This window comes from Loxodonta africana, chromosome 20 (genome assembly GCF_030014295.1).
Source record: "Loxodonta africana isolate mLoxAfr1 chromosome 20, mLoxAfr1.hap2, whole genome shotgun sequence".
NCBI classification, from domain to species: Eukaryota; Metazoa; Chordata; class Mammalia; order Proboscidea; family Elephantidae; genus Loxodonta; species Loxodonta africana.
Genome location: NC_087361.1, coordinates 3764894 through 3778499, shown reverse-complemented (window position 1 = coordinate 3778499; position 13606 = coordinate 3764894). Strand labels below are relative to the sequence as shown.

General features: G+C 39.4%; 1 protein-coding gene across 1 annotated transcript in view; it reads right to left on the bottom strand.

Annotated features, from left to right (window-relative positions):
- The window catches only part of MYH15 (myosin heavy chain 15), a 209814-nt gene extending 203145 nt beyond the window's left edge, over positions 1 to 6669 (bottom strand). The window contains 1 exon segment of the mRNA XM_064273474.1: positions 5310 to 6669. Within this exon segment, the coding sequence (XP_064129544.1) occupies positions 5310 to 5463 (154 nt within the window). The 5' untranslated portion in view covers positions 5464 to 6669.
- Positions 6670 to 13606: the final 6937 nt, after the last annotated feature.

Here is a 13606-nt window from a genome sequence, read left to right as displayed (position 1 = left end):
TGCCGGAGTAAAACTGTGCTCTGTAGGGTTTTATCACTGGCTGATTTTTCAAAAGTACATCACTAGGCCTTTCTTCTAAGATATCTTCGGATGGACTGGAACCACCAACCTTTCAGTTAACAGAAAGCACATTCATTATATCCACAAATCACCTTAAACATTGTTAAAAGCCAGCAGTGCTGAAAAATGTGCTCAGAAGAGCAAGTTTCTCATCAGGAAGCCTAATGAAATTGAGTTGGACACTACCAAGAAAGGGAAAAGTCAGCCCACCTACGGGGAAAATTATTTGCAAATAATGTTTCTGATAAGGAATTTGGACCTAGAATACATAAAGAATTATTATAACTCAATAATAAAAGTTAAAAAATAACCCAATTAAAAAATAGGCAAAGAGTTTGTACAGACATTTTTCCAAAGAGGATATACAAATAGCCAATAAGCCCATGAAAAGATGCCTAACATCATTGTCATTATGGAAATGCAAATCAAAACCACCATAGCACTTCTCACCCACTAGGATGGCTATAATCCATAAGACAGATAATAGCAAGTGTTGGTGAGGATGCAGAGAAACTGGAGCACTCATTCATCGCTGGTAGTAGTGTAAAATGATACAGCCCCTTTGGAAAACAGTTTGGCAGTTCCTCAAAATGCTAAACAAAGAGCTACTATATGACCCAGCAATTCTACTCCTAGATATGTATCCAAGAGAAATGAAAACATACATTCATACAGAACCTGTACACAAATATTCATAGTATCATTATTCATAGCTGCCAAAAAGTAGAAACAACTCATATGTCCATCAACTGATGAATGTATAAACAAATGTGGTCTATCCATACGATGGAATATTATTTGACCATAATATTATTTGACCATAAAAAAGAACGAAGTACTTGTACATACTACGATACGAATGAACCTCAAAAACACTGCGCAAAATGAAAGAAGCAAGACATGGAAAACCTCATGTATATGAAATGGCTCAGGAAAATTAGGCTCTAGGCAAATTACACAGACAGAAAGTAGATTAGTAGTTGCCTGTAGCTCGTAGAGGAGAAGTGAAAGGGAAAGGTACGAAAATGTCCTAAAATTAGATTATGGTGATCATTGCACAACTCTGTAAAAACATTAAAAACCATTTAACTATGCACTTTAAAGAGGTGAACTATATGGTTCATAAATTATATCTAAATAATGTTGTTTAAAAAAAGTTGGCATGAATAATGATGGAAAAGAGACATTGAAATCTGCTTGCTCTTTTCTAGCAAAAGATTATTAATCAAGGTTCAATGGCCCTAATTGAGTCCCTATGTTGCCATTAAATTACTAATTTAGAACATTCTGAATTTTCGCTTGCCTACCCATTTATTTTTTACCCATTTATGTAGGAATCCCCGGGTGGTGCAAATGATAAAGTGCTAGACTACTAACTGAAAGGTTGGTGGTTCTAACTCACCCAGAAATGCCTTTGGAGAAAGCCCTGGTGATCTGTTTCCAAAAGGTCACAGCCTTGAAAATCCTATGGAGTGCAGTTCTACTCTCCATGAGTCAGAATTAACTCCATGGCAACTGTTTCATTTATTTATTGCCTTTGTTTTTTAACCATTATGTTAGTTATATAAAACATACCTAATTTAGGATTTCTTTTTTAGGCAAATACTATCAAAAAGGCATACTAAGGCATTTTAAGTGAGAATTTGCGGTTACCAGAATTTTACAACTCAAATGCTTTAGGTCATAAATTGTATAAAAACAAAGATAAGGATGTGAAGAAGACAAACTTTGCTGATAATGACTATACCCATTTGTTGTAGGATGTGGTTTTTTACTGAATTGGAAGGAAACTGGAAAGCTGAAACAGAGCCAAACACTGTCGGTCCCATGCCACTCTCACAATTCTTGTTATGCTTGAGGCCATTGTTGCAGCTACTGTGTCAATCCATCTCATTGTGGGTCTTCCTCTCTTTCATTGACCCTCTCCTTTACCAAGCATGATGTCCTTTTCCAGGGACTGATCCCTCCTGACAAAATGTCCAAAGTATGTAAGATGCAGTCTCGTCACCCTTGTTTCTAAGGAGCACTTTGGCTGTGCTTCTTCCAAGACAGATTTGTTCCTTCTTTTGGCAGTCCATGGTATACTCAATATTCTTCCCCAATATCACAATTCGAAGACATCAATTCTTCTTCAGCACTCCTTATTCATAGTCCAGCTTTCATGTGCGTATGAGATGATTGAGAACACCATGACTTGGGTCAGGCACACCTTAGTCTTCAAGGTGGCATCTTTGTTTTACAGCATTTTACGGAGGTCTTTTGCAGCAGATTTGCCCAATGCAATGCGTCTTTTGATTTCTTCACTGCCGCTTCCATGGGTGTTGATTGTGGATTGAAGTAAAATGAAATCCTTGGCAACTTCAAGCTCTTCCCTGTTTATCAAAAAGTTGCTTATTGGTCCAGTTGTAGGGATTTTTGTTTTCTTTATGTCGAGGTGTAATCCATACTGAAGGCTGTGGTCTTTGATCTTCATCAGTAAGTGCTTCAAGTCCTCTTCACTTTCAGCAAGCAAGATTGTGTCATCTGCATATCACAGGTTGTTAATGAGTCTTCCTCCATTCCTGATGAGAGTTCTCATTTATATAGACCAGCTTCTCAGATTATTTGCTCATCATACAGATCGAATAGATATGGTGAAAGGATACAACCCTAATGCACATCTTTCCTGACTTTAAACCACACAGTAACCCCTTGTTCTGTTTAAATGACTGCCTTTTGGTCTATGTGCAGGTTCCTACTGAGCAAAATTAAGTGTTCTGGAATTCCCATTCTTCACAATGTTATCCATAATTTGTTATGATCCACACAATTGAATGCCTTTGCATAGTCAATAAAACACAGGTAAACAGCTTTGGTATTCTCTGCTTTCAGTCAGGGTTCATCTGACATCAGCAATGATATCCCTAGTTCCACATCCTTTGCTGAATCTGGCTTGAATTTCTGGCAGTTTCCTGTCGATACAGTGCCGCAGTCGCTTTTGAATGGTCTTCAGCAAAATTTTACTTACGTGTTATATTAATGATATTGTTTGATAATTTATGCTTTCATTGGGATCACCTTTCTCCTTGGAAACTCTATGGTGCAATTATACTCTGTCCTATAGGTCCGCTATCCGTCACAATCGACTCAACGGCAGCGGGTTTGGTTCCAGTCGGTTGGCCAGGTAGCTGTCTTCCAAATTTCTTGGCATACATGAGTGAGCACTTCCAGAATTGCATCCAATTGGAAGGAGATTTGTTGAAACATCTCAGTCGGTACTCCATCAATTCCTGGAGTCTTGTTTTTCACCAATGCTTTCAGTGCAGCTTGGACTTCTTCATTTGGTACCATCGGTTCCTGATCATATGCTACCTCCTGAAATGGTTGAATGTAGACCAACTCTTTTTGGTATAGTGACTCTGTGTATTCCTTCCCTCTTCTTTGGCTGCTTCCTGCATCATGTAATATTTTTGCCATACCAAAAACCCACTGCCGGCAAGTTGATTCTGACTCATAGGAATCCTATAGAACAGAGTAGAACTTACCCATAGGGTTTCCAAAGAGCACCTGGTGGATTCGAACTGCCGACCTTTTGGTTAGCAGCCATAGCTCTTAATCACTGCACCACCAGGGTTTCCTTTTCTCCATAGGATCCTTCAATATTGCAACTCAAGGCCTGAATTTTTTCTTCAGTTCCTTCAGCTGGAGAAATGTTGAGCATATTCTTCCCTTATAGTTTTCCATCTCCAGGTCTTTGCACATGTCGTTGTAATACTATACTTTGTCTTCTCAAGCCACCCTTTGAAATCTTCTGTTCAACTCTTTTACTTCACAATTACTTCCTTTCACTTTAGCTACTCGAGCTTCAAGAGCAAATTTCAGAGTCACTTCTGACATCCATTTTGGTCTTTTCTTTCTTTCCTGTATTTCTAACGACCTCTTGCTTCGTTCATGTATGATGTTCTTGATGCCATTCCGTAACTCGTCCGGTCTCGGTCATTAGTGTTCAATGCATCAAATCTATTCTTGAGATGGCCTCTAAATTCATGTGGGATATACTCAAAGTTGTGCTTTGGCTCTTGTTGACTTGTTCTAATTTTCTTCAGTTTCAGCTTGAACTTGCATATGAGCAATTGATGGTCTGTTCCACAGTCAGTCCCTGGCCTTGCTCTGACTGATGATATTGAGTTTTTCCATCATTTGTTTCCACGGATGTAGTCTCATTTGATTCCTGTGTACTCCATCTGCAAGGTCCACGTGTACAGTTGCCATTTATATTGGTGAAAAAAGGTATTTGCAATGAAGAAGTCATTGGTCTGAAAAAATTCTATACTGCAAAGTTCTAACATGAAATTTCCAGCATCGTTTCTATCACCAAGGCCATATTTTCCAATTACTGATCCTTCCTCTTGTTTCCAACTTCCACATACCAATCACCAGTAATTAGCAATGCATCCTAATAGCATGTTCAATCAATTTCAGACTGCAGAAGTTGGTAAAATTCTTCATATTTGGCCTTAGTGGTCGGTTTATAAATTTGAATAATCTTCCTATTAACTGGTCTTCTTTGTAGGCTTAAGGATATTATCCTATTATTGACAGCATTGTGCTTCAGAATTGATCTTGAAATGTTCTTTTTGACAGTGAATATGATGACATTCTTCTTCAATTTGCCATTCCCAGTGAAGCAGACCATATGATTGTGTGATTTAAAATGGCCAATACCAGTCCAATACCAGTATTATCCTATCACTCATAGTGTTGTACTTCAGGATAGATCTTGAAATGTTCTTTTTGACAATGAATGCAATGCCATTCCTCTTCATGTTGTCATTCCCGGCATAGTAGACCATATCATCCCCAACCCCAGTGCTGTCAAGTCGATTCTGACTCATAGCGACCCTATAGGACAGAGTAGATCTGCCCCATAGAGTTTCCAAGGAGCACCTGGCAGATTCAAATTGCCAACCCTTTGGTTAGCAGCCGTAGCACTCACTACACCACCAGGGTTTCCAATCATATGATAGTCTGATTCAAAATGACAAATACCAGTCTGTTTCAGCTCAGCAATGCCTAGGATATTAATGTTTATGCGTTCCATTTCATTTTTGATGACTTCCAGTTTTCCTAGGTTTGTACTTCATACACTCCAGGTCCCAATTATTAATGGATGCTTGCAGATGTTTCTTCTCATTTTGAGTCATGCCACATCAGAAAATGAAGATCCCTTTACCTTTTTATCTGTAGTTTCAACAACTATTTTGACATACACCCATTATCTCCACTCCCTTTATCCTCAGCCTCAACATAACCATACTTGCCCTTATAAACGTAGCATTTCTTTTTCTCTACAGAGGAAAAATAGATTATAACTACAGTACTTGTAGGAAAAATATATTGGGTACTTTTCATACAGATACACATGATTATGTTTCTGCTAACTCAGCAGGTTTATTTGGGCTCATCAATATAGGAAGTTGCAAAGTTGGATAAAATCATGAACCCTCACTCTGAAGGTACACCCACACAATGTCTGCATAGGAACAAGAAACATCTCAGGAAGCAGAGACTGGGAACATCACAGAACATCTTGCTACAAGAAAATTACCTTCCAGCACCTACCAAAACCTTATCCATCCCTTCCGACCTGAACCCTTACCACCCACTCAATACCCAATGTCATTGGCAGTTGTCCTAGTGCTCTTACCCCTACCCAAATCCTCTAAAAAAACTTCCCTCAGAAATGTCTGGTTACAACTAAGTAAAATTTTGAGACTTCTGATGGAAAGATCACATCCTTGAGGGTTTCTTTAGGCACTATTTTTAATTTTGGAATGAAAGTCTGGTAAAATAATTACGTGGTAGAATTAGAGTGTGGAGGATTAAGGAGAGAGAATATGGGTTATTTTTGTTATATAGCATGACTGACTCATATTATTTTCCCCATATATTATTTTTTTCTCTTCCCAGCCTCCCCAAGCCCATGCCCTCCACAAAGCAATTTACCAATGACAGGTTTTGAGTGGGCTGAACCAGAACTCTTATGAACACCTGAGGCAGCTTCTCTTGGCCTCACTTAAACATTTAGAGCATCTGGCTAGAAAAGGGAAAATTCCAATCTTTGATACTGGAGAAAAGTGAGAGTTGCCCACGACTAGGAGATACACAGGAAAAAACCCCATTGCAACCATTACCACTGGTGGGTAATACCCACTCAACCACCACCATCACCACCCCAGGGGCAGAAAGCTTGGCCTTAGTAGTGTGTATTTACTAGTCTGTAGTGAACAATTTCACTTGTTTTTCACATCGAAAATAGTTCTCCACAGATGAGTAAGTAAACATAATTCAGCCCTTATGAACTTCGCTTACTGGTTAATCTGCCCCTGACCACCACCACCTCCTCTAGTGCATCACAAGAGCCAGAGGGGAGTCCTCGGTGCAGGACGGGTTGCTCTCGGCAGATGCTTTCCCCAGAGCTAGGTAACAGGGCTGGAGATGGAGTGCAAACAAAGAATGGGAAGTTGGGCACCATCGTCTCCGTTCTTCCATCAGGCTTGCCTCTGCCAAGAATTTTGTGGCTCGCTACTTTCTTGTTATCACAATGTGTTTCTTTTTCAGTTTTCCTGATTTACACCCATTTTGCCACTAAAACTGCTTGGCAAGAGGATTTTGTAATCCTAACTGATTTTGCGTTTGCTTTCTACTCGTAGTTTGCATTTTAAATACTGGTTTTGAGTTGTGTTTATATTTTTGTTTTTTTGCAAAAGCTGATTTTGCTTTGTGTTATATCTATGAAAATATGCTTGTTTTTGAAAAGCATTTATTTAGCATGGATTTTCTGTGTGTATGGTTAAGGTAAACGCCCTGCATTTTAAATCAGATGTTGTGGCTTGAAATTAATCAACTGTTGTAGCCTAAAGATCACCTGGCAGTCTTCTTGTTTTTGAAAAAGAAACTGAGAAGAGAAATGAAGCAAGTCGCCCATAGTCACATAGCTAATGAGCGGCAGCCATTAGAATAACGGCTCTATAAACGAGATCACTCCCTTCCTACTCAGTGCCTGTCCCGTCATAACATCCTGCCTCTAGTTCACGTACCTCAGTTTCCTCCTCCATTTCTTCTAATATAGTTTCACCACCCACCTCACGTTTAGCTTTTTCCGTCATCATCTCTGGAAACAGTTACTGGGAGGTAAGAATTTTCGACCTTCCCCTAATGACTAATCACGAAGGTGGACGTGCAGATGGCACTGGCTTTGAGTCAGGCAACCTGGGTTCTAGTACTGGCGTGGCTTGTAACAGATGTAAACCAGTTTCCACATCGAGGATGAACCTTGGTTTTCTCGCCTGTAAAGTGAGGACATTTAGCCTACATGATTTCTTATTTTTAGGTGGCTAAATATTTTTCCAGTACAAAGTAGCATGTGTTTCTTGGAGAAACCTTGAAAGCAGAGAAATGTATAAGTAAGATTAAAAAAAAAAAAATCACCCGTAATCCAACAACTCAGAGATAATCACTATTATATATCCGAAGCATTTCTTTCCATTTTTTTTCTTATGATAATGGTCAAAATGGGGGTTATACTATATTCAGTTTTATAGTTATTTTAAATATGATTATTTATCTATTCTAATACAAAAATCATTTAAGTTTGGCTTTGGAATGGTGTTTTGTCCTTTAAGAATATGCTTTCTTCCTGACACCTAGCAATTCTACTTCTCTTTCTTGTTGTTATTGCTGGGTGCCATGGAATCTATTCTGACTCCTACTGACCCCATATGCTAGAGTAGAACTGCCCTGTAGGGCTTTCCTGGCTGTTATCTTTATGGAAGCAGATTGTCAGGTCTTTCTTCAGGAGTGCCACTGGGTGAGTTTGAATCACCAACCTTTCTGTTAGCAGCTGAGTGCTTAATTGTTGCACCACCAGGGCTCCTTTTTCTTTTGTAGGTATAATAATAATGCATTATGGTTTTCATTCACTGAGTCATCTGGCTCTCACAGCAATGTAGGAAGAAGGCAGTCAGGGCCAGTAATATTATTCCCAATTGACAGATGAGGGAACGGAGGCTCAGAAAGGTGATGTGATTTGCTCTAGTCATGCAGCTAACAGAGTTAATGACAGGGAATTTGAACCCAAACTACTTGCTAAATACTCTCTATTACACTGCTTTCATTCGGCCTAAGTTCAAAAAAGCAAACTCCATTGTCAACTAGCTCGGAGGAATGAAAAACCTTTGCTGACTCTGGTCTTTGCTGCTCGTGCATTTCTATGAGGAAGGAAATTTTGGCCAATAAAATTTAATTAAGAATTATGCGGATTGTTACATTTTTAAGTAATTATTTACAATGCTGACTCTACTAACCGTAGCACCCAACTATCTCTAACGCTCTGGCACAGCTTTAATTTTCTCCCCGGCACCACCACCATCTTGTCCTCAGTTATCTACCTGTGATAAGCCACTGTATGACCAGGTATGACCTCAGGGATGGTCCTGTTATTGCATTTGATTTGATGGATTATAATTAGCCCCACTAAAATGCAATCAGAGACATGAAATCCAACGGCTGGAAACTGGGAACTGATCCAGTCCTGGTCAGTGATGGAAATATAATGTCCTACATAACTGGCTTAGATTATAATTGGTCATATTAAACCCTAATGATGACCAATTCTGAGTAGTAGAGCAATGTTCAATCTGTATTTATGTTGCACTGTTGAATAATTTTGAAATTAAAAAAATGTAGGTGGCTTGATGCTAAATCACACTGTGAATCTGACTTCTAAATATTCAATGAGCTAAAATTCACAATGTGGCAATGCAACCCAGACATTTAAAAGGAGGGGGGAAATGTAACATTTACTTAGGGATTTTAATATAAAACTCATTCTTTTCCTTCAGGCTAAATCCTCACTAACCTTTTCCTCACCTGTAACTACCAAGAAATTCTGAATCAGGGTGAGAAAAATCTCCCAATCAGCTTGTTTAGTGTTGGCTGAGTGAATTGTCTGACCAAGAAGAAGGCCAAGGGGAAAAGTACCAACGTTAGGAAATTGTGAAGAGGGCTGGAGACAGCATCCATTTCTCCAGTCTTCCTGGAAGCCCTTTCTTTTCCACTTTCTCACAGTGCACAAACCAACTGAAATCTAAGCCACAGCTGCCTCTTTTTACTATGGAAATTATCCATGGAAGCAGCAGTCAAGAAATCAAATGACATCTTACACTGGGCAGGTTTACTACAAAAGACATCTTTTAAAATTTTAAAAAGCAAAGTTGTCACTTTGATGACTAAGGTGAACTTGACCCAAGCTATAATCTTTTCATTTGGCTCATATGCCTGTGAAAGCTGGACAATGAAAAAGGAAGACATAAGAACTGATGCATTGGAATTGTGGCATTGGTGAAGAATACTGAATATTCCAGAAAAAGAAACAAATCTGTCTTAGAAGAAATACAAGAATATTCCTTAGAAGTGAGGATAGTGAAACTTCAGCTCACTTACTTTAGACACATTTTCATGAAAGACCAGTCCCTAGAAAAGGACATCATATTTGGTAGAGTCAGCAAAAATGAGGGAAAACCTCAATGAGATACACAGACACATAGCCACAAAAATGGACTCAGATATATCAATGATCACGAAGATGTCACAGGACTGGGCAACACTTTGTCCTGTTATACGTAAGACCACCATGAGTCGGAGCTGATTCGACAGCAACTAACAGCAATAAATAACAAGATCTTTCTGAGAAAGGTGTTATCCGTAGCCATTCCTGGGGTTGCCTTTATTGTAGTAATTGTTTCATGTCTTAGGGCCAAGTAAGTGGGGACAGGGCCTGAACTGCCTCGCAGCCGTCCTCCTCTTTCTTACGAACTTCCTTCCATTCCTACACTAGGTACTTGGAGCACCTCAATTGCTCTGAGTCTAAGGTTTTTAGAGGCTGATTGCACCCCAGGCAAACAAGTTAGCCTCTAGAACGGAAGGCTCCTTACAACCAATCAAATACCTCAGCTGCCACCTTGAAACAGAAAAATAAAGTAAGGCAAGAAGCCACCACAAGTCTTACCATCAAAGGCTGTCGCTCAACTTCACTCCTTCTGAGGAAGATTACAGCCTCTCCAATCTCTGATAGATTCATCCTTCTTAAAGCGATCCACCAAGAAAGGGTTAGACCTAAAAACAAACTGAAAGAATACACTCTGCAAAAGATTAAGTAAAGGGAAGAAAAAATGGAGATAAGGAACCAAGCTCTAAAGTGAGAAACCATTCACTATGTTAGGTTCCATCCAGTCATTTCCGACTCAGAGCGACCCTATGTACAACAGATGAAAACGCTACCCGGTCCTGAACCATCCTCACGATAATTGTTTGAGCCCATTCTTGTAGCCACTGTGCCAGTCCACCTCGCTGAGAGTCTTCCTTTTTTTCGATGACCCTCTACCTTGCCAAGCATGATGTCCTTCTCCAGGGACTGGTCCCTCCTGATAACATGTCCCAAGTATGTAAGACTAAGTCTTGCCATCTTCACTTCTAAGGAGCATTCTGGCAGTACTTCCTCCAAGACAGATTTGTTCCTTCTTCTGGCAGGCTGTGGTATATTAAATATTTTTTGCCACCACAATAGTTCAAAGGCATCAATTCTTTTTTCTTCCTTATTCATTGTCCAGCTTTCACATGCATATGAGGTAATTGAAAATACCATGGCTTGGATCAGGCACACCTTAATCCTCAGAGTGAAATCTTTGCTTTTTAACACTTTAAAGAGGTCTTTTGCAGCAGATTTGCCCAATGCAATTATGTTATTTGATTTCTTTACTGCTGCTCCCATGGGCGTTGATTGTAGATTCCAATAAAATGAAATCCTTGACAACTTCAATCTTTTCTCCATTTATCATGATATTGCTTACTGGTCCAGTTTTGAGGATTTTTGTTTTCTTTAAGTTGAGTTGTAATCCATACTGAAGGCTGTAGTCTTTTATCTTCATCAGTTAGTGCTTCAAGTCCTCTTCACTTTCAGCAAGCAAGGTTGTGTCATCTGCATAATGCAGGTTGTTAATGAGCCTTCCTCCAATCCTGATGCTGCATTCTTACTCATACAGTCCACCTTCTCAGATTATCTGCTCACCATACAGATAGAATAAATATGGTGAAATGGTACAACCCTGATGCACACCTTTACTGATTTTAAACCATACAGTATCCCCTTGTTCTGTTGAAACAACTGCCTCTTGGTCTATGTAGAGGTTCCACATGAGCACAATTAAGTGTTCTAGAATTCCCATTCTTTGTAATGTTATACGTAATTTGTTATGATCCACACAGTCAAATGTCTTCAAAAACCAAAACCACTGTTGTCAAGTCAATTCTGACTCATCCTTTACATAGTGAATACAACACAGGTAAACATCTACTCACAAAAAGTAGACCAAAGAGGGTTATTTTCTTTTTTAACTGCATTTACTCATCCTCCCTTTCCACCAAGTCTCAAGTTTAGAACAAAATTGAACTCAAGAATATCTGGCTCTAGCAGGACTGACTCGTCCACTCGTGACAAAAGGCAGTACCTAGGGCCCACAATACTTTTAGGGGCACATGAAAATGCTTTAGTGTTAATTTCTTTTAAAATAAGAAGAAAATGTGAATATAATATTAACGAATACATTATAATGAATGTAACCTGGATTATAATTGTCTTTAACATAGTCATAATCTATGATTTTAATGTTTTTTTAAGGAGGAAGGGGCTCATGAAGACAAAGTACCTAGGGTCTATAAAAGTCAGAATGCAATTCTGAACCACAGAGTTTTGACCCTGGCAGGTGGTAGAAGGGGCCAGACTGAGAGATATCAAGATCTGTGACCGGAGAGGAGGAAAGGCTTGGGAGTATCTACTTGCAACCATGTAAACAGAGCACGGTAATCAGAACATAGTAACAACGTAAACAGAGCACGGTAGTCAGAACATAGTGACAACAGGGAGAAGTTATTCAGAAAAATGTTCAAAATTGGAGAGTAAAAGGATAAAAAGACGAGTACCCTGGCAGCTACACGTGTCAGTGGAGCAGACAGGTACATAATTACAGGTAGACAGGTGTCATGGAGCAGACAGGTACAGAATTACAGGCAGACGGGCACTCAGGAAGACTGGCAGAGGGCAGCAGTGGGGAAGCCCAGCCTGGAGGAGGTGTGGTGAAGGTGGTAAAATGGGTATGAGCGAAGGAGTTCACTGGCATTAAGGATTGAATTGTGTACCCAAAAAGTTATGCTGAAGTTCCACCTCCTGTACCTGTAAATATGACCCTGTTTGGAAAGAGGTTCTCTTTTGTTATGTTAACAAGGTCATGCTGGAGTTGGGTGTGTCCTAAACCTAATCTCTTTTGATTGGTGTCTTATAAAAAAATAAAAAAGACACTGGGGGAAGATACCACATAAAAATGGAGGCAGATGAATCTACAAGGCCAGAAATACGAAGAATTGCTGGCAGTTACTGGAAGCTGAAAGAGATAAAGAAGGACCTTCCCTGAGAGCTGACACCCTGAATTTAGACCTCTAGACCCAGGACTGTGAGAAAATAAATAGTCTGTTCTTTGAAACCACTCACTTGTGGTATTTTTTATTAAGGCAACACTAGGTACCTAAGACAATTGGCTAGAACAAGGCAAGTTTCCAATCTGGGAGGAAGTGATTTGTGGGGAGATTACCAAGGCTAAATTCACTGAGCAGTCACTCTATACCAAACACTACATATTTCATCTTTAACATTCACTCTTGACATTTGATAACAGAAAGAAGAAATAGAAATGGGGGCACCATGATCCAAAATGAAAGGCCATTCTCTTTATTTGGACAAAATAATCTTAGGGGTTTTGCTCTCCACTTAATCTTGAAAAGCCAGTATTATTTTCCCGACTTTACAGATGAGACTATAGAGAAGAACTGGCCAAGCTTGCTTAGATCCAGGTGCCTCATATCAGGTCTGATTAGCACCGTGATTTACCAACTCTGGGGTGAACTATAATCACTATCTCACACACGTGGGTGGTAAAATGGTTAGTTTTATGCATCAGCTTTACTGTGTTAAAAAAAAGTGCCCAGTTATTTAATAAAACACTAATCTAGGTGTTGCTGTGAAGGTATTTTACAGATGTGGTTAACATCTACAATCTATTGACTTTAAGGAGATTACCTGTAATAATGAAGGTGGGTCTCATCCAATCATTTGAAGACTTTTAGAGCAAAAACTGAGGTTTCTCAGAGAAATGAAAATTCTGACTCAAGACTTCACATAATCTTGTACTCTTTGTGGTGGCTTGGTGGGTACAGTGATACGTCCCCTGAAATCTAGCTTAAAGGAGTATGGTTAAAGCAAAGAAAATGGTCCAGGCAGAGAGTTAGTTTTATAACTGACAGAAAATAGGCATGTGACTCGGAGGGAATCGCTTAACCTCCCTAGGTTCAGTTTCCTCTGTGCACATACAAGGACTAGTATGTTCTTGCATGTCCATACATTGCCCTTAGTGGAGAGGAAAAGGAGGTATTTAGGACAGGCAACACAATCAAAGAC